The sequence below is a fragment of the Ambystoma mexicanum genome, chromosome 7q, assembly GCF_040938575.1.
Source record: "Ambystoma mexicanum isolate Mex_15411 chromosome 7q, UKY_AmexF1_1, whole genome shotgun sequence".
Taxonomy (NCBI): domain Eukaryota; kingdom Metazoa; phylum Chordata; class Amphibia; order Caudata; family Ambystomatidae; genus Ambystoma; species Ambystoma mexicanum.
The window spans coordinates 170868078-170895215 of NC_090941.1; the positions used below are offsets into that span (position 1 = coordinate 170868078).

At 44.9% G+C, this 27138-nt stretch overlaps 1 protein-coding gene across 9 annotated transcripts in view; it reads left to right on the top strand.

The window, feature by feature from the left end:
* DOCK9 (dedicator of cytokinesis 9) overlaps positions 1-27138 on the top strand; it is a 2709375-nt gene that overhangs the window by 2093083 nt on the left and 589154 nt on the right. For all 9 annotated transcript variants that reach the window (XM_069639825.1, XM_069639823.1, XM_069639827.1 and 6 more), the window contains one exon: positions 5510-5647. In XM_069639825.1, coding sequence (XP_069495926.1) covers positions 5510-5647 — 138 coding nt within the window. The remainder of the gene's footprint in view (positions 1-5509; positions 5648-27138) is intronic.

Consider the following 27138-nt stretch of genomic DNA (forward strand, 5'->3'; position numbering starts at 1 on the left):
ACAGATGTCTCTGATATTACTGTTTGTATTTAACACTTTCAGTAACGGGAGATTTACTTTTTTTAGATGGATTGTTATTTATGGTGCCTTGTGTCACGGCTCTGCGTTTGAGAGCCCTGGCACGCATTTTCCTCTCTCTACGAGAGCTGTGTTGGACAGGGACTGTATCGGAGCCCAAAGTAGAGTCCTCCTCTGCGGTGCCACCATGCCCTTGTCCTGCATGGCGCCCTCTGCAATAGCAGTCACTGGAACAGATGGGCTGTCTGGAGTTGGAATGACACAGGGAGTCTCAATATTAGCGCCACTTATCTTCAAATTTGAGAATCCTAAAGTAATCTCAGAGGACAGTAAACCTAGCCGGACCTCCATACATTTTAAGTGTTCTGCATTAAGTAAAACCAAGCTCTTGAATTCTTCTTGTCCATTAGTATGAGACAGAGTTACCTCTTTATTACCACAATCCAAAATGTCAGCGTAAGATTTGTACCCCAGTTGTTTCATATCGTCACTGATCATTTGGTAACTTTCGTGTCGATCATTGCAATATGCCCCAAGGAAGGGATAAACTTCTCAGTTGCAAAAACAAAACCCTCTAGTCTGCTCAATTTCTCTGAGCAGTCCAGAATAAAAAGTATCAATTCCTGAACCTCCGTATGTGTCCGTTCATGTCCCCTATCCAGAAGATTCAGTATTCTGGTGAGAACAGGAAAGGCTGCATATGTTGATGCCGTATCTTCAGAATTGAGCCCTTCAAAAGAAAGAATAATGTGTGAGGCTTCATGATCCAGAATAGGTGGCTGAGTGAAGGAAGTTGGACTCGAACATTTTCGGGGAATAGTGGCCGATGGACTCTCTCCCATGCCGCCCATATGGGCCTGTTCTTCGCCCAATATATTAGATAAAGATTTAATTGGACGACCTTCTTCATTGGGATATGTGAGGGACTCAAACTTTCCAGCTTCATGAAGATGTACTTTGTCAACCTCACCCCCTCTTTCCCGTGCAGGGGTGGAAGGACCCCTAGAGAGGCGCACCCTCCTATCCAGCTCAGCCAGAACAGCAGGAGCCAAGAGAGAGGTGTCTGTGCGAGGTCTAGGGATATAATGCGCTTCAATGCTCTTGATTGGTAAGGGGGCCATGTCATTGTAAATACTTAAGAGACTTTTTTGGGCCAGGTTATTCGGGCGGTCAAACTTATTTATTGCATCATCACTGCCCGTGGCATCGTTTTTAAATGGTGAGCTCAGTACCTGGCCAGGGGTTTGTTCATTACTGTTGCCCAGCGGAAACTGCATTACCTGTCCAGTATCCATATTGGATGGCTGTAAGAGTAAAGGCGAGCCCTTAATGTGCCCTCCCCTGCAGATGTCAGAGCTGTCGCAGGCAGTAGAGATAAGCAATGTATATATTTTCTTTGCAACAGTAGGAGATATGCCAATTTTACCACTGCGAAGCAGCCCTACCATAATTTGTATGTCGCACTGCTGTGTGTTTAAGTTATTCCCCGAAACAGTTCATTACTTACTAAATGAGAGTAGAAACCCACAACACACAGTAATTCTGTATATAGGTGAACAGCCTAACAGCCTGTTAGGCAGAAACCTGTGCAGTTCCCTCTGGGACCACTGCAAAAGATTTAAGACTACAGGTGTTTGGCAGTAAACCCACTTGGTAGCAGTCTGTACCACACAGATTCACTTGGTAGCTGTGGCTGAGCAGTCAGACTTCCCTCAAGAAGAGTTAGGCAGTATACAGAGTATTCACAATAGGTCAAAAGAACACAGTAGAACAAGTAAACACTGACAAGAGCTTGGTGTAAAAAAGATATAATTATTTATTTAAAACCACATCTAGAAAAACACACAGGCACTAATAGTAAGCAATTCAAAAACACGGTCACTGAAAGATATACACCCCTTAAAAGAATATTAGACAATTCTTTAGTAAAGCCCCACTTATTTTCAGACAGCGGTGAGCGCTTAACGCAGATGGCACTCTAATAATTCGTTTTAAACGGGAGACAAAAGCAGAGTATAAACTGAAACAGATCCCAACACTTTTTTAAGAACACAACAAGAGAGGAAGGCAAAGTAAAACCGTGAATTTAGAGTTCAGTAGGCCGGATCCACTTTAAGAGGATCAAAACGAAATATGTCCAAGGTCACACAGTTGCAGTGCACAAGAGTCTTGCAAAGGTTCAAAAAGAGTTGGACCAAAAGAAAGGGACCAGTTAGAGGGTCAAGGCGGCCAGCCCAGTCCAGAAGGTTAAGGGGTTATTATTACCTTGTAGCAATCTTTAGAAGGGGAGGCCTGGCGGACACGGTGCCTTAAAGTGGTGAGAATACTCCAGCGGGGGCAGTTGTTCCTGGCAGCGGATGCAAGTCGGTGCTTCGTCCGGGGGAAGAGAGGATCTCGTGGTGGAGGAAGACAGGAGTCTGTTGCACTGCCAGGGAAGAAACCAACCGCGGAGTTCTCAGGAAAAAGGAGCGGTCCTTTTATTCGCGGTCCAGTGGCAAGTGGCTATCCGGTTGCCGGGGTGCTTGGCACAGGCAATTCGACCACAAGATGGCCTGGGATGTGAAGAGAAGAAGGTAAACTGGTTGTGCCCACCAGTCAGGGGAAGAAGCCTCTCCAGCCGGGAGATCTTCTCTGTCGTCGGGAAGTGGTGAGTCGGTTCCGCAGGGCTCCACCGGTGGTGTCGTCGTGGTAGGTCGGATCAGCTTCTCCCTCGTCGGATTCTCAGGTCCTTTGGCGACTTCTGAAGTTCCAGTCCCCAAAGCCCTGCTTTTATGCAGCACACCCCCATTCACTCAGCCTAGCTGTCAATCAAACATGCTAAGTGGTGAGCAGGCCGGCTCACCACTTGGGCCAGTCACACAAGAGTGCGACTTGAGTTACCAAGGTAACTCAGTCCAGGGTGCCTAAACCCCCTCCCACACCCCCTGTGGTACCCAGACAGAGTGGCACCACTTTTGGAGGCCTCTGTGGAGAAGCCCGCCAAAAAGTGGAACAAAGGGCTCAACTTGGGTTGGAGTCACAGAAGAGAACACAAACGCCATTTTAGAATCGAGTCCTGGCAAAAATTACCAACCGGCAAATTAATATTAAATAAATAAACCGGCGGTATGTTCGAGGCTATGAGAATTAAATAATTAAAGTTGGTAGCTTCAAACAATGGGAAAATCCCATAGGGATATATTCACGGTCGAATATAAAAAGTAGTATCCACTGCCACCAGCCAAAACTCGATCAGGGGGGATGGAGACGTGCCCCCTCGACTAACAGACCCCGGGGCAATCGAATTGCCCTGACCAGTACGTCCACAATATGATGGTTTGTACTGGTTTCTGTTAATAATTTGGGACTAGTAAAGCCAATGGTGACTTTACATGCCCTGGGAGACAGTAGTCAGTCCCAGGGTATGGAGTCTATGGTGGGGTGTCACTATGACACCCCTGTGTTACTGCACGGAGGGTGCTGTGTAACACACATAGTAAAAACACATGAGACCCTATGGAATAAAGGACCCCATAGCCCATAAAACATATTAACAGTCAAAGGAACACCATAAATCATGTCCAAGAGTGGGAGAAAGAGCCTCACTCTTGGCAGGAGAAAAAAACAAACTCCAGAAATCCAGCAAAGCTGCTGGGGGACTCGCTAGGTTAGGAAATTCAGCCTAAAGAGAGAATTCTCCCTAACACAGCAAAACAGCCTTGACACTTCTGAGGCACTTCCGGATGCAGCTAAGTCTATATGCAAATAATGCATAAGCAAAAAACGTCCACGCTCCTGCAGATTCCAACCCAAAACGGCTTTACAATTCTCAATTGAAACCAGCTCCCCCTACCCCAACTTTGTAGCCTGTAAGTTGGTGACAGGAAGATTGCACAGTTCCTAGTAGAACACAAGTCCTAAAAAATAAAAAATAAATAAAAAAACACCACACAAGCTTCCACCTCCTTGCGTATTTCAAAGGCGCCAAAGCCCTCTAGTACCCTATACAGGAAGAAAATCAAAATTACTTTTCCACGATACCCTGGATAAGAGACCACCCTTGTGGAGCGTGACAGTTCAATCTGGGTACATGATCATCCAGGTCTACGGGTACCCAGACAGGAGCGTATGGTCGATTTTTGTGCAACCAGGTTGGCCAAGATAAACCACGATCCCAAGCTGGGGTCTGTTTATCAGTCTGTTTCTCGTAATAGTGCCTCGCTAGCCCACGCGAGAACAGGCGAAAACAGGCACTTACATGGCACTTACATGGCACTTACATGGCACTTACATGGCACTTACATGGCGCGCACCGAGGGCGCTGTCCCAGTGCCTTTTATTTGGAAAATGGATGCCGGGTCATGTGTTGGAGGCTGGGCTAGGAGAGCGCCTAGCAGCAGAGTCGTCTAGGGACAAAGGGTAGAGGTTAGTATGGGTATTGTAGTCCACAACACCAAACCATTAGGGGCAGTTTACTTTCTTCTCCTTTTAAAACCCACTCTGAGCCTCTCTAAAATTAAACATATGTTCACCAACTGAGCACACCTTGTAACACGTACCAACCCTAAATTCAAAGCAATATTGCACGTATCAACCCAATTAAAGCAATACTGCACGTATCAGCCAAAAATCATTACCTAGTGTGCATGTCAACACATTTAGTTTTTGCGTGATTTAGACATTATTTAATCTATATATGAGGCGAACACAGTATAATGAGCAATGACGTTCTCCTTGCATGTCCAGAAAATGTGTGCTAATATGTCATTAAAGCTCCTAATACACAACTAACAAAGCGTGGCAACAGAGTTCCAATGCTCCAATGGGGCAATGTAGCTTTGTTAGATTTTCTTTCTGCTGCAATCCTCAGATGGCAATGAAGACAGATGGGCAGTTGTGCAGGGAAACGGGCGAAAACGGGCACTTACTTGGCACTTCATGTGGCTTTCTCAAAGGTAAACTAAATAAGTCAATATTTGAGAACAAGCGTACTTATAAAAACATACAGACTAAAAATAGCAGCTTCAGCAATGTGACACCTACTAATCTATCTCTCTTGTGGACATGTACATCCATCCTTCCTGGCAACGCCCCAGCGAGAGTGGACCAGTTGGAGGTCAGATTCCTTTATCTGAGCATGAGCAGTGTTAGCCTTCATGCTTGGTTGCTGAAACGCTGAGGTACATGGAATGGGATCTGTTTGACGATGTTGTAGATATGCCATTTGTGTCCACGAGGCCAGCTACCAAATTGATCTATGCCTGAAGGTGGTGTGTCTGGGCGTGGATGTCTTCTGCTTTATTTATCCAAAGGCTACCTTCAGATTGCCACTATTAATTAATGGGTCCTTGGCTGCAGGTTTGTTCTTTAAGCGGACAGCGAGATATGGCTTTTTTTTTTTACTATCCCATTATTGTCATTGTTACTCATGAATCTCTCAAGCCTAATCTTTTATATGTAATCTGTTGCTCTAAATCTGGATAATTCTAATCTGTATTTTTTCCTGTATTAGAACCAACTGATGGCCGATCATGGACACAATCCACTCATGAAAAAGGTTTTTGATGTGTACCTCTGCTTTCTGCAAAAGAACCAGTCTGAAACGGCGCTGAAAAATGTATTCACTGCATTGAGGTCCTTAATTTATAAGGTTAGTGGATTTGAGTTTCTCTTCTGATTCTTGTTTTTCTTGTAGTTGGAGCCGCAATGGTATTAGTTTACAATATTTGTAAGTCAAATTGTTTCATGTACCTAGAAAGTGTTCCCAGGTGTTTGTATTATGATACAAAACCTTAAAGAGGCTTGCTGTATTAGGGGTGGTCATTTTTGATTCCTTCAGATTTCCCATCTGCACTATCAGGGAGCCTTTATTTTTGTTTTTTTTAGCCCTGGGAGAAACCTACGTTACATATTGACATAGTCTAGCCTGTAATCACAGCCATTAATGTTCTCCTGCAATACCCTACCTTGTTTGAGCTGCTGGAGAACCCATTCTCGCACCTTCCAGAGCATCTTGGTACCCCTCAGCAGGCTGTCCCTATTTCTGAATTGCAGTGGGATGGACTCAGTGGCATGCCACAGATGCCGCAGTCCTTTACTCCACCCCACTGAGGGCAGGCAGCTCAGTGAGGCTGCGAGTGGGAGGTCCACCAACTACCCTAAAGGAGGAAGAGCTGTTCGAAAACCTTCATGGCGTCCATCTGTAGCCAATCGTCCCCTGACTTCAAGGGTGAGTTTCTCCACCCTTAGACCAAAATACTTTTTTGGTCTCAATATCCTGAGATTGTCTGGTGATGCGTTGAGAATGAAGAAAATTAAAAGAACTTTCCCTGTGGCTATCCCTGTAAATATTTCACCTTGATGTTTAAATGCAAAAAACATAAGACGTTAGTGAGATGATGCTCATATTTTTTGACTGCAGCTTTCTATTGGACTCCTTCATTCCAGGGCTTCCTCATTATTGATTCATATCTGCCAGCGCAGCTGCTCTTTGGAAAATTTCCTGCAGCCAGGGTGCTCAGAGCAACTCTGCATCGACTCAGCCCAACACTCCAGGCATGGCATTGGGGTCAATTTATATAGATACCATGACCCGTGAGGTGGGTTTAGTTTTTTTCAGCACATTTGGCACGCTTGAGGAACATAACTCTTAAAACGTATTCTATTTTCTCAAATGTTTTCCTTTCTTGGTTATACGATGCAATGCCGAATCGGCAAAGTCTTCGTCTTTCCAAACCCTGTGTGGATTGCAGGTGTGAAATGTCTTTTTGGACCGCACCACATTTGCCTTTACTGTCTCAATGAGGGATCGCAACATGCAGGATTGCGCGCCATGTCATTCGATGTACCCCGGAGGCGCTTTGTAAAAAAGCAGCACGGCAAGAGGTCTGCATCTCCTGGTGGTTCTTAAGAGACATTGCTCTTCTTCGTCAGCAAAGAGGAGGAGCTATCACTCCAAGGATGTCCCGGTGAAAGGAGGCCCAGAGGTTTCTCCCACGCAGTTCCTTACTCCAGAGGAATGGGAGGCATTCAGAATGAAGCTGCTTGACATCTTCGTCAAGGCCCCTGTGGTTCTGGCGCCGATGCAGCAGCCTCTGCGATGGTGGCCCTGTTCCCAGCGCAGACAGCTTCAGCCAACCAGACAGACCACACTGTGCTCGGACGAGCCGGCAGGGAATCCGCAAGCAGACCAGACAAGGTCAAGTCCAAGAATCACACTGTTCTGTCTTCGGATGCAAGTCATGTGATCTCTGCCCTTCTCTCGCGGTGCTGACTATGCCAGAATCGCAAGGGAATTTGCCCCACTCCCCCAGAAGAGCATACATGTTCCATTTAGAGGACATTTATGATTAAACTGTAACAGGACCCCCTCCACCCAAGGAAAGTCAGAGACTTTCCTGAGGAGTTTTATGAGGAACAGGCAGACTTGGTGGACCTTACAGCCGACTTGCAGGAAGCAAGGGCCTGGACACCATCCAGAGTTTGAAATGCTCGGTGCTGCCACCCCAGGCAACCCGTAAGGCCGCTTTTCAGTACCTGATTGTGAAGATGCCTACACCTTATGGTTGCCTGCCCCTTCACGCCCTGATTTCTAAAGAAGGAGACAATGTTGCCTTTCACTCAGGAAGTTGAGGGGCCAGTGCTGGAACTTTGGGCCAAACCAGCTTCAGTCCTAATGGGGGTATTGCGACTTTACAAAGATGCACAGGCTAGCACCCTCTGTTCCCATGTTCCGTTCTGCCAATGCTTCACCAGAGAGTTTAGTGGTCCAGGCCGTTATAAACAAACCTTAAGACCACTTCTTTCCCATTGTTGCCCCCTGGTGGGGAGAGCAAGAGACTGGATACATGGCGCAGGAAGGTTTTCGGCTTTTGTGTGAATGCCTTATGTTCTCTGGCCAAGTTCTCATTTGGCCTGTGGTCAGTCATGGCAGAGGCATCCAAACACATCACTGAATTGGAGGGCTGTTAAGGTGTTGAGGCTCTGATGAGGATTGGCAGGGAAGCCTCCCAACAGATACTGCAGACTGTCTGGCAAGAACGATGGCCACAAGCATGGTCTTGTGTAGATACACTTGGCTCCGAACATCCACTTTTGCTGTAGACGTGAAACTAGAGAAACATATGGACATGCCCTTTGATGGCATGGACTTATTTGGCAACAAGGCTGATAATTCTTTGCATACGTTTCAGGCCTCAAAGGCTATCGTTAAGTCTCTCGGACTGGTAGTCCAGAAACAACAGCCAGCTAGCCCAGTAGGCAGGGGTTTTCGCCCCCTTCTCCACTTATGCCCAAAGAGGTAGAGCTAATTTTCCATCGAGCAAGCAAAAGCAGCGTTGTCCTTACAGGGATAGGAGCTGGGGTGCATCCAGAGGATGAAGGCACTTTCCACCTCCACTGTGACCTGCGCAGCCTCTGAGTAAAACCTCTCTTAAGTCTACTTCCGCCATCACTCGCCAGTGGGAGGCAGGGTATCCCAGTTTGTCTAGGAATGGAAAGATACCAGACGACCCCCTGCGCCACCAAAGCTTGCCTACGGAGTCTCTCTTCCTGAAGGAGATCAGTCCGCTTCTGGCAAAAGGGGTCATAGAGCTGGTTCGTGGCAGGGGTTGATACTCAACCTATTTTCTGGTGTGAAAGACAGATGTCTGAGACCCATCATGATTGTGCAGCTTCTGAACTTCCGCAAGGTCAAGTAAAAGATGGTCACTCTGGCCAAGATCCTCCAGTCCCTGGCCCAAACCAATGGCTAGTTTCCCTGGATCTTCAGGATGCTTACTTCCATGAGGCCATCCACCAAAGGCACATCAAATACCTGAGATTCAAGATAGGAACAGTCACTATCAGTTCAAGGTCCTACCTTGCCCACTCTCTCCTGCATCCAGGGTTTTCATCAAGCTGCTAGCGGTGGTGGCAGCTCGCCTCAGAAGGGAATGCATTCATGTTTTTTCCTACATGGATGACTGGCTCCTCCAAGCCCACTCCCCAGTCCCATCAACGGCACATCTGTACAGGACGTGAAGCTTGGTGCACAGCTTGGTGCACAGATTGGGCTTCTTCCCGAACTTCAAGAAGTCTCTGGTTTCCCTGTCCCACTCCATCCGATTTTTCGGACCGATCTTGGACACTCACTGGGCCAGGGAATCCCACCTGACAACAGAGTGGCAAACATATACAAGATGGTCCAAGTTTTACAACCACAGGCAAAAGTTGCAGCTACGGCTTCTCTGTGCTTGCTGGTTCATATGGCCTCCTGCATTCTAGTGGTGCTAGAAGCCCGACTGCACATGTGGTTGCTGCAGTGTCTTCTGAGTTCAGTGGTTGCAGTTTCAGGGATGAATATCAGACCTTCTACTGGTCTCGGAGAGAGTGTCCGGTTACTCACATTGTTGGTTCGTCAAGCACAACCTCCTGAAATGGTCATGGTTTCATCGACAGTGGCCACCGGTGACTCCATGACTGAAAGGCTAGGGCAGTCACCTCCAAGACCTTACCGTGAGCAGACTGTGGTCCCCGTTGGAGTTCAGGGAACACATCAGTCTGCTGGAGAAGAGGACAATTAGGTTGGCTCTGGTCGCTCTCCTCCCCTCTTTGAAGGGCAAGATCGTGTTGGTCCTGACTGACAACATTCGACCCATGTATTACCATAACAAGCGGGGTGGTGTGGGCTCCTTGTCTGTGCTAGAGAAACAATGTGATTTTAGTTCTGTGCTCTGGAGAACAGGATGTCTCTGATTGCGACCCACCTGGCCAGCAAGGAGAACATGGGAGGTTGAAGACTGTCAGCTTAATACATTTGACAAAATGTACTAAGCTGACAGTCTTCAACCTCCCATGATTTGGAAATCTGCCAAGAAGTTCTGGAGGAGATTTTATCCCGTTAGTGTACTCCTCCAGTGGATCTCTTCGCTTTCAGTGTGAAAGAGGAGGTGCAAGTGATTGCTCTAGATGTGAGGGGGCTCTGGGGGTGTCTTGACAGTCGAGTGGGACTTCAACCGCACTATGCGTTCCCACGATCCCTGTCATACCGCTGGTTTTCTGGCGACTGCACCTCTTCTGGTCCACAATGATACTGATCGCTCTGGACTGGCCTGGAGAACATGGTAAAGAAAAAGCCGGAATGGTGGGCACCACCTGAGTTTCAAAATCACTTGTGTAATCTTTACAATTTCCACTATGATAGTTTCTTACTTTTTGAGGTGCAGACCGCCAAAAACAACCCAGAGACACCCGAGTCAATGAGCAATCTATATGCAAAAAGCAAGTGTGTCGCACCCTGCTAGACGGTCACGCTCTCTTGTACCTCTGTCGAGGTTACTTGTGGTTAATGAAAAAATATATATATAATTATATAATTATATTAGTGCAGCTTGTAGAGTAAAAGTGTGTCCAAATTCTGTGTGTTCTTGGTTAAGAGGGTATATCACAGAGTTATTGTATGTTCCATCAATATTCAGGTTAACTTTTGCCTGGAAGATAACAAACCACCAAGCTGGGTTGATGTAAAAATAAGAGCTTTTAATATTGCCAATGCATTTCAGAGAATATTAATCTCCTTCGTCAGGGTTGTGCTATCTATTCACAAACAACATTTGGATTTCAAGAATAAATGAATTTCAAAACATCAATTGCAAAGATTTCCAGCTTTTCATTGGTTACGCTGGTGCTCGTGCTTGCAGAGCTGTGACCAAACAGAGCCTTTCAATAGATTGCCTTTCTCCCACAGATTCCTCTTCAGATAGATATCCCTAACAGTGTCAGCTGCTCAGAAGCTTTTTTGACAGGGGGGTGGTGCTCCTTGACCAGGCTGTCTATCCCCCTGGACTTGATGTGGTGGTTGTCGACTGCAGACATGACGTCGTTCATCATACACATACCACGTCTGTATGCCCCGTACCTCGGTTCCTTTTTTCCCCACGCTCTGCACGCTGCTCATACAGAACAACTCTTTCTCTCAGAGAGTATTTCTTTTCATTCGATGAATTTCTCATCTTATTCAATGCTGTTTCGGCACTATGTCGGCTTCCAAGGTGTCAGGCTTTAAGCAGCGCAATGACTGCAGTTCCAAGATGTCCATTACAAACCCACACTCGGTCTGCGTGTGGTGCCTCGGCGTCGGTCACGTCACAGAGGACTGTGATTATTGCACTAAGATGAACCCAACATCACTTCAAAACTAGCGTTAGGTCGGCCCCCGTCAAAATCTCTGGCCCACTCGGCCACCTGGTTGTCGTAACTCGAGACGGAGGGGCCCACTCCAGAAAAGGAGGATAGGCTTTATAAGGAGGCCAAAAAGCACTTGCATGCGTGCAGTCATTCCTCATCCTCCTCCTCCCATAAAAAGAAACGGCATCATCGCAGCAGGCACGATTCTGATTCCGGTTCCTCTCCTGAACGGATGAAGTCTGCTTCACGCCCTTATCGAAAGCCGAGTGGGAGGCTTTCAAAGAACAAATGCTCAATATGTTCAAGCAAGCCTTTGCGGGTACGGGTGATGAAGCAGCACGCTCTATTGGCTCCAGTGGTGCCCGGAAAACCCCGGCCCCAAGGAGATCGTACCGACACAATCAGGCTTGGAACAGATTGCTGCCAAGGCATCAAAGCTGTTACTGGCACAGTCTATTGTGGATCTGTCAAATTCGATGCCCGATCGATCATATGCGCCTCAGTCCTGAACCAAATTTGTCAACAGTATGGCTTTGATCTTCGGTGATGACGGCGCCCTCAAGCTGCCTGGCGTCAATCATACATATTCAGACTCTGGAGGCAGAGATTCTTTCTCAGATTAGGCTGACTTGAGAGCCTTGGCAGAGGGACTTGGAGACACAAGTGGCTTGGACATTTCTCCTGATGTGGAGACTCAGCAAGCCCAACCATATGCTCACACAAGTGGACGTATTGTGCCACGGTGGGCAGAGTGGTGGAGGCCCTAGGTTGGATTGCCCCAGCTAGACCTATGTCAGGATATAACTCATTGGCATTTTGGATGATACGGGAAGAGCCATGCCTTTCAGTGTGGCTATTGCTGACCCTATTGCCGCCTTGTGGCAGAGGCCTTGTACTACACCACCTGTGAATTCTGAATTCATGAAAATGTGTGAGCCGGCAAGAGGAGGGGGTTCTGCAAGGTCACTGGGACTAGCTGTGCAGCAGCCGGCAAAACCTGCATTCAGTTTCACCTCCAGAGATAGGGGATACATGTCCCCTTTGGCAGGAAAGCACATCTCCTGCAGCCCAGACAATGGTAAGGGTTTCCTGTGCTCCAGAACGGGCAGAGGGGGCTTCTATTGACCAGCAGGTGGCAGCAGCTGGGGTAGCACCACCACAAAGACGCTTTGAGGTCTCCCCCATGCTTCAATGTTTGGAGGACAGATAGGCGAGCACTGGCCCCAATGGCGGGAGATTACCTCCAATGCTTGTGCCGTGCAGCTCATCCAATGGGGGTACTGTCTGTCCTTTATAAAGAGGCTTCCAAACAAACCATCTACTCCTCCTCAACAAGCGGAACACGAGCTCCAGTAAGAACTGTGAGCCCTGCTTTTGAAGGGTGCCATGGAAGAGGTGCCTTCTGAGCAGAAAGGATCAGGCTGGTATTTCCGGTATTTCCTAGTACCAAAGAAAGGGGGAGTACTCCGTCCCATCTTGGGCCTCAGGGACTTGAACAAGTTCCTGAGAAAGTACAATTTAAAAATGGTGACGTTGAGAGAAATTCTCCACGTTCTCAGGCTTCAAGACTGGCTGGTGTCAATAGTTTTCCAGGACACCCATTTCCACGTGCCGATCCACCAAAAGCACAAGGAATTCCTGAGATTCCTCATAGGGGACAAGTACTGCCAGTTCAAGGTGCTCCCCTTTGGGTTGACCTCCCCCACAAGAGTTTTCACCAAGCTAATGGCGGTAGTCACGGCTCACCACAGAGATCCGGCATCCACGTGTTCCCATACCTGGACAACTGGATGATCAGAGGGAAGTCGACAGAGCAGGTTTTGTCCCCACTTGCTCGCTACTCCACAGGCTGGGCTTCTCCCTGAACTTGCAGAAGTCCCACACGATACCAACTCAAAGGCTCCAGTTCATCAGAGCAGTCCTGGACACTCAGGTGGGGAAGGCTTTTCCCCCCGAGGAGAGTGTCGCCATTGTCAGGCAGATGGTTCAGCTGTTCCAAAGACTCTGCCACCTTGCCAGCGGTTTCCTTCCTTGTTTGTTTGTTTTATTGATTTATAAAGCGCACCACACCCCAAGGTATCTGGGCGCATTACAAGAAAATGTTGATGCATAAGGTTACATAGATATCATAGCATGTTAAGATTGTATATTTGTCTCTGTATTAAAGTAAAGACAGTTAACAGATAAATTACAGCATCATGGCAGGAAAGAGGACATATACTGCCGTATGGACACAAGTGCATTACCAGGAGGAAGCAGTTAGGTCCTCGGTGTGATATAAACACTCTGGGGTACAATGTCATTCATAACTCACCAACTGTGTGTGTTTATCCTGAAACTGTGGAAGGTCTGATCAATGTGCAGATGAAGGGGGAGGGCATTCCAGGTTTAGGCAGCCTCAACAGGGAAGCTGTTACCGCCAGGTTGAATCTTGGAGCTGTGATGCAGAAGGAGTTAGCAGACCTAGTAGGTTGTGACAAAGTTTGTTTGGTGACTTTCTCTCTTAGGTACTGTGGAGCAGCGTTATTGAGGCATTTCTGAGTGATGGAGACCATTTTAAATTGAATCCTGTCCTTAATAGAAAGCCAATTGTGCTTTCTTCTAGTCTGAGATATGTTCTCTCCTTGGGATACTCAATGCTGTGTTGGGTGTCCTGACCCACGTTTGGACTATTATGCTGCAACACTTGGCGCTGTGGACTTAGGAAATCCAAGAGGGCAGAAAAGCCCAATTTGCGCCAGAATCCTGGAGAACCGCGCAGTCTTTGCGCACAACAAAATGGTTGCCTGACCTGCCACCCACCAGTGTGAGCGTGAGGGGCCAGAAGCACCATGAGCGAAATCAGTGCTAAGGAATATGGTGCTGTTCAAAATCTGTTGTTATTAATGTCAAAAACGGGTGAAGTACTGGTGCTCACCACTACCAGAAAGCCGGCGTTTTAAAACCACCAGACTGTACAAAAAACTGAACAAATGAACCAAACCAGGCCAAAGAAAGACTTAATAAGAGGTGGATACAATGTAAAACTATTTTTTTTTTTTTTTTTTTTTTTTTTTTTTATTTACTTGTATTTAATCATATAAACAACAGATTTTTACAAGGGCGTTTTTCAGTCCAACTGAAGGGAGTCCATTCCTAGTTTTACTAGATAAGTACTAAATGATGGAAGCCTGGCAGGTTGATTCAGTGTGGGTCTAATCATGCGCCAGCCTCCGAAATCGCCTTTATTCTTTCCAGGGCCAAGTTTAGAAGTTTTGCGGCAGCCGTATGCCATTGAGTCTTTTCGCCCGTTATCAGGCGTTTCCACCAAGTATCTTCATTCCATGCAAAGGAGGTTGTCGTCAAGGCAGAGAAATATGCAATCCTCGCCTGGTGAAGAGCAGGACAACACATCAGCAGATGTTTTATTGATTCAGTGACCTCGGGATTAGTACATAATCTACAGTTTGTTTTCTCCGAGTCTGCTCTAATCGCTAAAATTTCTCCAGTCGGTAAAACATTTAGACGGGCTTTTAGAAAAGTTCTCATCAGTAATTTGTCGGGATATTTCTTACAATACACCATCGGTTCTTTTAATTTGTTGGTATTCATTGGAAGGTGGTCAAGAAGTTTACAAGATGATACTGACTCAATGGTATTAATCCAGTCCCAACATTCCAGTTTTGTTTTTATCCTGGATGGGTTATCTTTCAGTTCTGCTTCTGTACACGCAATTTGATGTAATTTTTGTTTTTGGTCCTCAGCCCACTTATTCATAGTTTGATTAGAACCCTTTTCCAGTTCTGATGCCATTATTTGATAGATTTCCAAACTTTCGGGGTGGATCATTTTCCTGTATAACTGAAGAGAGCTATGGTCCACAACTGCCATATTCTGAAATGACTTGAAGGAAGTAATTGTCTAATGTATGTATTGAAAATAGCTGGGGATATCAGCAGCTTAAGTGAATTTGGGTTTAAAGCCACTAAAATCGAAATGTTTAGAATAAATGAGTGACCTACTTTTGAGTGTCACATAGTTTGCAACTGTTAAATGTCATAGTTTTGAACTCCGAATCAGCATTCTAGCTGCATGTGTAAAAATTGCAAGTTTGGTTTGAATATAGAAAACTGGGAACCAAAGTGACATTTATCTGAAGCCTGGCTTAAAGATATTGAATTCTGCCTGACAACTACCCCTGACAGGAGTTGAAACTTGATCAGCAGCTGTGTTCCCAGGCCTGGTTGCATTCTGCTGCCCCTGCCAAAAGGAGATGACACCTCTCTGATTGAATTAGGGGAGTGGCACCTGGGGACTGCAGGAAACTGAACAAAGCACTGTCTTAGGCTCAGGCAAATGTTATATTGGGGGGGTCGGAAAATAGCTTCCTCTTGGGAGAAGTGGGAGGAGAAGTGCCTCTGTGAGCAAGCTGAGCTTGGGGGAAGTGGACAAACCAGAAATTCCACCATGTGCTTTGGAAAACCACACCCCTTTGGGGCCAGAGCATAATTTTAAAAAGATGGATAATTCATAGTGCGGACTTGTAAAAATTATATAAATAATATCATTCTTGTGATTTTTCTGTGCACATTTTAAGAGGCGTCAGGACTCTGTGGTATGTTTTGGGGAGTAGTAGCGGAAAATAAGGTTGTTACTCCAAATGTATGCATGTTAAAAATCTGACACTTTATCTGAAACCCATATCCCTTGTGCACATTTGTGTAAAATCTGGAAAAGTTTAGAGGTTGTTATCTGGATGAAAAGGGCAGAATTCTGTCAAAAGTGGACACAACATCTTACAAAGACAGGGATCGGATGGTTTGGTGCTACAGAAAATATGTTAACTGGACATATAATATTAGAAAAATGGTACATAGATAAATGGGTAGTTGGATCAGAAATAGATGTGTGCAATTTGACAAGGGGAGGATCCTCTGACCATAAACCTACCTCATCACTCTGACTCGCTGTTCCCTTCTCAAATCAGGTCAAAGAGAAATCCTTGACCTATCAAATCGTGAGTGGGTTGGGCAAAGAAAGTTAGCATCCACACCCATTTTCAAAAGACATAAAAAGAGCCACTGGAACCCAGGTAGGGACATTCACTTTCCAATTTCTTGCGGGACGCTTTGCCAGGAGACTCCAGACTTCAAATCCATCAATCTCCAGAGAGACCAGAGATCCACAGAGACCAGATCGCTGTGCAGTGCTGAGAGCTGACCCAGATCGCTGTGCGCAGAACCAGTACCCAGTGGCGAGAGAACCGCAGCCAATCCTGACCCGATCCGTGACAAAGTCACATTCCTGTCCACGATATAGTGCGAGTACTCAGCCAGAACTGTGCAAAACCAATCTCTTAGTTTAAAATAATCTAATTCAAAGTATTTTAACCTATTGAGAACTGCATCATAGAAATCATGTCCCTCCTGTTGATTCAAAGCTGCAAAACTGTCATCTGTCATTCTGAGTTTTACTTTTATTTTGAGAATCTACCTTCACAGAGACTTGCTACTCCTTATAGTTCCTTCGTAATTGCGCTCGACGCATGCCACTAAATTGCTGCGATTTGACATTTTGCTTCATTCCAGCCACGTGTAAAAACATTTGTCTTTTGCTTCCATTACGGAATTCCGTTTTTAACCTGGTAACCTGGTAACCGTTTTTAACCTGGTAACCATCCCTGAATCATTGATAGGGCTGGCCTGAACTGATTTAAAGTAGCTCTCACTCACCCTGAACCTCTAGAGGGAATTAAAATCATTTTTAGCCTATTTTTCCCTTCTTTGCATACCACCTTTAAAGTACTTTGCCTGTGTTTAAAATCATCCCTGTTTCTCTAAGCTTGCTAGGGGGGAACTGAATTCATATTGTACATTTTATTGTATTCCTGAGAACTGTGTGCTCTCCCTTCCATCTTCTATTGCATAGGGGGAGGGGGTGAGTTGCCAAAAGGGGAAAAGTGATTCTATTATGTTTTGCTGAAATCATATCAAGTTTATTCCTGTGTTGCTTCTTTTCCACCTTGCATTTCCTTGTACCATATAAAGCATTCTCAGCTACCTTATCTTCTATACTACTCTTAAGTAATTAAACCAGTGTGCTAGTATAACATCATCCATTGTTGATCACTCACTGTCATATGTCTAAGTGTGATATCAAATATTAATTTATTATAAAAGTGTGATATATATCTATTGTTTAATTTTTCAAATAAACCTTTTTAATTTGCAAAACAAACCTACTTCTTGGCTCAGTGGGGTCAGGGGGATTCTAAGAGAGGGGCGTTATATAAGGGTTTATCATCCAGAGCATAACTTGTCATAAAAATATATAAATAAGGGCTTCCCTTGGGCGTCCCAGATGAGGCACTGACTTAGTGGGATTGCTGAATTGAAGTCGCTTAACAGCTGTTCTGAGAGCATTATTTTGTAAAATGTGAAGTTTGTTTATGATTTGTTTGTTAGCGCTTGCATAGAGGGCATTGTAGTATTCAAGTTTAGACCAGATTAAAGCTCTCGCTAGTATGATGCAACTCTTTGTTGATAGGTACGGTTTGCAAGCCTGGATAAGCTTGCAGGTGTACGAAGTTGCTGAGGCTGTCGCAATAATTTGTTTGAACAAGTTCAGGGTGGAATCAAGGTAGAAGCCTAGTGTTTTAGTCTCCTTGGCGACTGATGATAATGCTATCGATGTTGAATGAAGAGCATTGGACATCAAGTTTATTGAGGTTAGTGGGGGCTCCTAGGATCAGAATCTCAGTCTTCTCATCATTCAGGCAGAGGCTGTGGACTGCCATCAAAGCCTGAATGATGAGATACATTTTGTTAACTAGGGCAAGGTCTGTGTCATAGTTGCCCGAAAGAGGTATAAGTATCTGAGTGTCATCTGCGTAATTCGTGTAGATGACACCCAGATCATCCAGATTGTCAAAAAGAGGCTTTGTGAATATATTATACATTGTCGGAGGGACGCAAGATCCTTGCAGAACTCTGTATGTAATGAGGGACGGGTCAGCAGCAGCAGAAGGGGAAAAGACTCTCCTAGATCTGTTGCTGAGAAATGATTTAATCCAGTCTGAGGTCTCTACAGAGAAGTTAGCTGCTGATGATAGGTGTTTACAAAGGATATTGTGGTCCACCAAGTCAAAAGCAACTGAGAGGTCTAATAGGAGAAATAAGGCGCATTGTCTGTTATCTTTCAGTTGATCTATTTGCATTTTCAAATTTATCAAAGCAGTTTCAGTGCCATGGAGTGGTCTGAAACCAGATCGTTTTAGCCCTAGGAGATTTCATTTCATTTGTTTATTGATATACGTATAACAAAACAAATGTTTTATATATCATTTCATTCACATTTACAGAATTATTTCAAAATAGACAACCATTTATGATTTTATGTTTAAAAACAAGCAATAATGCCCTATTACTTCATCTCCAAAAATTAAAAACGAACAATACAAACAATAGTGGCCTATTAATTCATCTCCATGGGGATTGTTAAGTATATAGGGAATTCATAGGCATGTATTGCAATGATCTCACATAATCATGCAAGACAATTAACGATCTGTACAATTTTGGTATAAAATATCACCATAAAATACATTAAGTTTATGTTGTTGCCACTCATAAATAGTGTCCAGAGGCTTTCGATTTCATCAGGGTTAAAATTATTATTGTATGATTTCATATGTCTATATCAAAGTGCATATAGGCTTTCACATACAATTTTAATAGATGATGAAGCGACTCAATTACATTCATGCCACACAAGTGACAATAACGACGATCACGTGGGATACACGTGTATGCGCCTTTAGTTTCAAGTCCAACAGAGATATTAAACTTCAATAAAAGATATTGCCTCTCACTATTCGTGGGCTAGGATAAGCATTAATGTAACTAGAAGGTAGGCTACGCAATACGTGTTCATTACAATAGACCCCACTATTGGTTTTTGTTGAGAGATCAGTTATGTGCTGTTCATGGCTAACCTCTTTTAGGGCTTTTTTTAAAATTGCCTTCACGGAGTGAACACTCATTTGAGCATCTAGGGACAGTTGACAAGCCCACATATTATGAATTTTTTTCAATTCACCCATTACTCCAAACAGAGTACGGTTAACCAGATGCAAATAAGCAGACACATAGGCTCTAGTGATGGTTTCGGTCCGTAGACGTGGCAGCTTCTCAAAATTTAGTACACAGTGATTAATAAACACATGTGAGATACCTGTCATATTAAATTCAAGATATAGATATTCTACGCTTACACATTGTGGTAAACGGAACAATTTTCGAAGCAAGGAGGCTTCTAGTAGCTGAATCAATTTGATAAATTTATGTCTCCATATGATAATCGCATACAATATTATTGATCTTATCTTAGCGGTATAGATGGTCAATATCGCAGAGACCAAATAGCCACTGTTCTTGCCAATGAATATGCTTAAAGCATTATTGGCTGTTTGACATCGGGCTTGGAGAGCGGTCCATTGAACGGACCATGTCACACGATCATCAATGATGATCCATAAATATTTGTAGGATTTGACTTGTTCTAGGGATATATCATTCAGAGACCACATATATTTTTTCGGGCAACATTTTTTTGTGAATACCATCACCTTGCTTTTGTCAATATTAATCACTAGACCATTAAGTGTACAGTAACTACTTAGGGCATCCAGCATTAACTGAAGACCCACCGGTGTGTAGTCAAGTAGATGAGGTCATCAGCATAAGCTAACCACCCCAGTATCACCTCAGAAATTTTTACAGGATTTGCAGCAGCAATTTCGAACACTCCAGCCATATCTGCCAAATACAAGTTAAATAAAATCGCAGCAACCATACACCCTTGTTTGACCCCACTGGATGTCTGCATCGGCACTGACAATCTGGCAGCAGTATTCAGACGAATTCGTACAGTGGTGTCTGAGTGCAACAGCATCAACATCTTTAAAAGGCCAGGGGGAATGCCCCAGTTAGTCAGCTTTTGCCATAACCTATTTCTCTGCACGGTGTCAAATGCCGCAGAGAAATCGATATATGCACAATACACATCCAAATTACGCCTAGTCCAAGAGTGTTCAATAGCAGTGGATAATAACAGCCCATGTGTAGTACTCGAATTAGTACGAAATCCGATTTGGTTAGGGGGTAGTATTAGTTTCTCAGCTATCCATGAATTTAATTCCTGCAAAAGGTCTTTGGCGAAAATTTTAGATGACGTGTCAAGCATTGCTAGCATCCTGAAATTACTTGGGCAATCCCATGCTCCTTTTTTGTGAACGGTTAATATATGGCTAGTTTGCCATGATGGTGGTATTACTCCCATTATTCCAATATATGTGAATAATTTGTGCAGAGCGGCAGCCCACAATTCCGGACTTTGTTTGATTAAGACATTGCACACACCATCAGGTCCTGCTGCTCTAGAGTTCTTCAAATTAGAGATAATCCCCATAATATCCATTGTTGATACCTTGCAAGCCCAAGGGGCAGTCGGAATTGGAAGGATGGAATCAGAGGAAACAGCACAGCCTAGTGTTTGACCAATATGGGATTGCCATTGTAATTCAGAGATGTAATTAATGGTTAAAGGGCGCGGTTTGGCCTGACGGAGCAGTTGCCATATGCCAACAGAATCATTAGTGGTGGCTTTTTCGGCAATCTGCTGCCATAGTTTAGCGCTGCTTAACACCTTATAAGCGGTTAACCATTTTTGATAACTCTTTTTTACAGTATTTATTTGAGAAGAAACACCCTCCGATCTATGGCTGGGTGTGTGCTCATTCAATATGAATTTAATGTCTTTTCTCATTTTTGACTTTGCTTTGCTGATCATGGGATCAAAACCAACTCGACGCCTAAATGGCATATTGGATAGTTCGCTCCTTCCAATTGGTCTACGCTTCACAGTAACCTCAGATGCAATTGTTGACATATTAGTATAGGAGGGCAACAAGTTGGCAGAGATGTTCACACCATCTTGTTGACTATGTATATAGCCCGGGAGCAATTTAACTGCCACTTTATTGGCTTTATCGATATTACGCGGGTGCCAGGAAATACGATTTCCACCCTTGTTCAAAAAAAGCTGGCTGTTTTTGTCGTGTTCAATAATGGGGTTCCCCAAGGCAGATAGCTTCAAAAGCCAACACAAGGGAACATGATCGCTTTCGGGCCTAACAACTATGGCCATATCCTTGATATAAACAAGGCCACAGTTGTTGGAAAGGGCATAGTCAATGGTGGAAGCGGAGCGACCATCCACTCTTGTAAATGCCATATGGCTATCGCTAGGAGTAATACCATTGAGTTTCACAATTCCATAGGCAGCTAACAGAGTGCTATTTTGAGCCCTGACGATTGACCTTCTGAGAAATTGCAGCAGAGGACAAAAAATTACAGTTGACATCAACACTCATTGGGAGATGCCCGATTGACCCATTAAAATCACCAACAATCCATACTGGCAATACATCATTATATTTTAACAATAATGCGTTAACAGTCCTTATATTAGCAGCTGTCATTACCATATTCGGAGGATCATAGACATTTATTAATATTATATCAAGTGTAGATATAGATATGCGTCTGGCTAAGATGTACTCAGTGGAGAGGTCAAGTGTAACAACTTGCCAAGGGGGCAGCACCGACACTAGGAGACCACCCTTTGGGCGTCCCAAAGGGCCTTTACAGGCTCTCTGGTGCACGGTACTACGACCATCAAGTTACACTTCAGCCAACAACCAGGTTTCTTGTAAAGCAACCACACCAAAAATGTCCATCACACTCGCTAGACCATCATTTTCAAACAAGTGGGTATGCCCTCTAGTGTTCCAAGAGTAGAGCATATCCACATTGGTACATCACTGCCGATTAGCGTTAAAGTGAGGCTTGAACGCCACAGGTAGCCATTGCCAGTAACCCTCAAGGGGTTGACTAGGCAGAGGTTCAGTGGACAATATAGTGGGTACAGGTGATGGACAACATTGGTCAACAGCCGGTCCTTCAGTGCTATCTGCCAGCAAATTGGAGGGGTCAGGGATAGGTGCATTTTCTGCTGGGTGGTGTTTTTTTTTTACCTGATTTAGTGATTTTGAGGATTTTGAAGTAACAAATTTGAGTGAGGGAATTTCTACACAATAAATATTATAGCCTAAATGTAGAAACTCCTCTTCAAAACTTAAAACATAATTTAGAAAGGCTTTTGTTTCAAACCAGATGTTACTTATGAACTGATTCTTGGCAACAACTTGATCGACAATGCGTATGTCGCTAGATCTAATAGCTCGGAGTGGGACAATGGATTTGAATATAATTAGTACTGGTGCACGATTCAACGGTGTGGGAGTCAAATCTTGATGCATTTTCACCAATTGGAGTGCGGGTACCATTTCTATTGAATCTACGGGGCAAGTGTCCTCATTTGGCTTAAGAGATTTAGTTTCTAGGTATCGCTGGATCTGAAGGTATGTAGCTTTATCAATTATTTTAAGTAAGAATGGGACCGTCGTGATGGGCCTATAATGGGTTGGGATGGCTGGGTCTAGTGTTGATTGCTTGAGCAACGGCAGAACCCACACATCCCTAAAATTGGTGGGAATCTTGCATGTCCTGAGTGAGGCGTTTATTCGTTTAGTGATAAATGGTGCAAGGTCTCTGGCGGCTTCTTTGATTATTTGGTCAAGGCACAGGTCACCTTGGCACCTTGAGGGTTTGAGTAAAGCTATAATCTTTTCAACCTCTAGGGTGGTGACTTGAGCAAATTTGAATTCCTGAAGTGAATTGGGGTTTTATGGGGGGTGGGGTAGAGTTTTTTGGAGTCTTTGGTGAGTCTCGGATTTAGAAAGGTTAAGCCTTTTAGCTGCTATTTTATTTTGGAGAGTTACAATTTTGTTGCATGGGGCATTTTGGATGTTCGTGCACCATTCTTTGTCTTTTGGGCAAGAGTCATCCGGGGGTATAGGTGATTCCATTTCCCTCAAGATTACGAATAGTTCCTTTGTACTAGAGCTTGCATTGTGAATCCTTTCGTTATAGGTTTCACATTTGGTTCGGAGTATCTCAGCTTTGTATTTGGAAGATATTTCCTTCGCGTTGTCTTTATTTTCCTTTGATGGAAGGTTTTTCCACATAGTTTCCATTTTTCTTTTTTCCAACCTTAGTGCTTTCCACTGAGGGGTAAACCAGGTGTTGAGGTGTGCTTTAGTTTTGCGTTTGCGTAGTTTAAGTGGGGCAATAGAATCTAGAGCTTGGGTCATTGTCGTGTTAAATAAATCAACTAATTCCGCTGGATCTAGTGATTTGGATGAGTTCAAGGTGGGGAGGAGGATAGGCATCAGCTTGTCAGTAGTGATGTTTTGTTTGTTCCTGGTGAGAAGAGGTGGAGCTATCGCGTTGGGCTTGTTGACTACTTGTTTGGCCAGAGTAGTGAAGGAAATTTGATAGTAGTCAGTCCACGTCTGAGGTTCAATGGCTGTGATTAAGTTTTCGCAATTGAAGTAGGCTACCCAGTTTAATGTTCTACCTTTCTCATATGTGGGCTGGACGACTCTTTGGGTGAAGTCTAATTCAGTTAGATGATTCCATTTCCCTCAAGATTACGAATAGTTCCTTTGTACTAGAGCTTGCATTGTGAATCCTTTCGTTATAGGTTTCACATTTGGTTCGGAGTATCTCAGCTTTGTATTTGGAAGATATTTCCTTCGCGTTGTCTTTATTTTCCTTTGATGGAAGGTTTTTCCACATAGTTTCCATTTTTCTTTTTTCCAACCTTAGTGCTTTCCACTGAGGGGTAAACCAGGTGTTGAGGTGTGCTTTAGTTTTGCGTTTGCGTAGTTTAAGTGGGGCAATAGAATCTAGAGCTTGGGTCATTGTCGTGTTAAATAAATCAACTAATTCCGCTGGATCTAGTGATTTGGATGAGTTCAAGGTGGGGAGGAGGATAGGCATCAGCTTGTCAGTAGTGATGTTTTGTTTGTTCCTGGTGAGAAGAGGTGGAGCTATCGCGTTGGGCTTGTTGACTACTTGTTTGGCCAGAGTAGTGAAGGAAATTTGATAGTAGTCAGTCCACGTCTGAGGTTCAATGGCTGTGATTAAGTTTTCGCAATTGAAGTAGGCTACCCAGTTTAATGTTCTACCTTTCTCATATGTGGGCTGGACGACTCTTTGGGTGAAGTCTAATTCAGTTAGAAAGTCAGCAAGTGCCTTAACTGAAGGGTCATTAGGGTCCTGGTAGCCCAAGTTGAAATCACCTAACAGTAATATTTGTGAGGTAGGTTTGGTGTTGGCTGAAAGTAGGGTGATGAGGACCCCATTGGGACTTCAAAGGACCCAATGGGGCCAGGAGGTCTGTATATTAGGTTGATGGTTAGAGCACTTGACTCAGAAGTGGCTAATTTAACTGTGAGTAGTTCACAAGACTTGACAGTAGGGGCGATGGTTACTCTGAGCGCTAGGCTTGTTTTAGCGATAAAGGCGATACCACCTCCTTTTGATGTTGCTCTATCCGCTCTAACAATAGTGTATGAGTCAGGAATGGCCAGTAGAAGAGAAGGTCCTGCGGCAGCATGGAGCCAAGTCTCGGAGATAGCTAGGAAGTCTGGTTCTCCCCTGTTGATAATATCAGCTATATCTGTAGCATGTGCGATAATAGATCTAGCGTTTATTAGAGCGCCTTTGATGTAAGGGTTAGTGGACTGGGATGGGGTAGTAGTATCCTTCTTTAGGTTATTTTTGGGACTTTTGGAAAACATAGTATTGGATGTTGATTGGTTGGGCCGTGATGGCATGCTAGTATTAGATGTTGATTGGTTTGGCCGTAGTGGTATGCTAGGTTTCTCACGAGGTACGGGCTGTGAAGATGGGTGTCTAGTAAGTCTAAAGCCTAGTCTTTTGTTTCTGAGATCAACACGACAAGGCTGATTCGCTCTAGGTTTAGATGTGTATAGATTCATCCATTGGCTAGGGGTAGGAGTCTCTGCTAAATTGGTAGGACTTGTAAGGTTAGTGTTGAGGCTACTGGGACTTAGTTTTAATTCTGGAAGAAATGAGGTAGGTTTAACATGTGAATCAGGTAAGCTATATTTCACGGGCGGAAGGAATTTGGTGGGTTTGATCTCTCTAGACGTGGAATGTGTCATGTTTAAAATTGAGTGCATCGGCTCTGGCTGAGCAAGGTAGATTACTAAAGAGTGGAGGAGTCTAACAGTTGATAGGAGTCAGAGACTAGCTGTGAGGGGGTGTAAAGACTGGTAGGGGGTGTCTGTATTTCCACTCTCTATATGGTAGAGGAGAGGCACAGAGGACCTCGGCCAAGATTCTCTATTATTGGTATGTGGTCGAGCAATCAAGGCCTAGCTTCTCAGGAGGTGATGCAGGCTGGTTCTTAAGTACAGTGTAGTCCCCTAACCCCCACAAAGGAATGTCCACACACTGTATTACTGAAAACAGTCTTTATATGATTAATATTCAAAGGTATGTACACGATCACAATAGCGCACTTTGTACTCGGAAGTCAATAATGATAAATATATACGATTCTAAAGTGGTACCACTAGTGTTATCAAATCTCATTAAAGTGCATCAACTGTACGGTTAAAATGTCACACAGATTAATAACGAGGAAACCAGCAATAGAGATGGGAAGGAAGCAAGATGGTTGAAACAGTAGGCAGAATACTGACACCTACCACGAGGCACAGTTCTGTGTGGAGATCCCCCCACCTGGGCAACCTGTAATAAAGATATATAGCACAAGCCCAGTCCATATAATGTTCGATAGTCTTACTTCCTCCTATTAAGGTTTTACCCCCCAATGTACCTGGTGGAGTAGAGTTCTCCGACGAAGTGTCGACCGATCCTTCTTAAGTGACTCCCTTTCAGGTAGGAGCCACGGATCGTCGAGAGGTGTCGAGGACCTCGGCGTTCGGTGTCGGGGAATCGACAGCCCTTCTTGAGTGCCCTCCCTTTAAAGCGGGAGTCACGGGTTGTCGAACGTCCGACGGGCAACAGGGTGAACTACGGCAGGGAAGTGACAGCTTCGTTCCTAGCGGTGCTCGTCGACGACAGAGCGTTGGCGTCCTGCAAGGAAGAGGCGTGCGGGGCACCTCTGTGACAATAGTTCTGGACCGCAAAGAGATGATGAAGAACTGTGGCCCAGCAAGGGCGTTGAGTCGTTGGGGTCTCTGTGGTCTTTAGGTGGCGGGAAACCCACCGGTGGATGCTCCTCGGCGCATCGATGGTCGGGCCTTCTCCAGCGGGAGACAAGCGGATGACGATGCAGGCGAGAGCGTCCGATGATCAATTGAAGTTCTTGGGCAAACGGGAGCACGGCGGCTCCGGTCGGCGACGGCGGTCGTCGACAGTGGTGGACAACAGTCCGAGTGCTTCTTCTTGGAGTTCCGCAGCAGTCCCCGTATCGGGTCGGCAGCCTGTCGAAGGTCTGTCTACCAGGGAGCTTTGGCAAAGATCAGCTGTGCACGATGGTCCCTCGTAGCTCGGGAAGAGGGCACCTTACCAGGTCCTCTCTGGGTCAGTCCTTGGAAACACAGCAGCCTTCAGATTGCGAAGGAGAGCAACAGCAATTCTTCTCGTCCAGCAGGGTTTCAAGGTCAAGCGTCAGTTACTTGTCGTAGTGGACTTCAGCTTCTGAACACGATTCCTAGCAGTGAGAGGTCCCCAGATATACTGTTGATCTCCCATTCATTCCGCTGGGTCACTCTCAAGCATCCAATCACGACTACGGGCATTCATGCAGGCAGGCAGCCAATCAGGCACACAAGGTATTCAGGCCATTCACTTCTCTCCAGACACTCACAACAAGTTATGTGTATTGGGACAAGTACCGAGCCATTCAACACTCCAAGCTACATTCATACCGGTTTCGGGCAGGGCTGTCTCAGTCATTGTGTCAACCACCAGATACTAGACATCCACAAGACAGAATGCATATTCGTCACACATTCTATTCACCCGGGTCCCA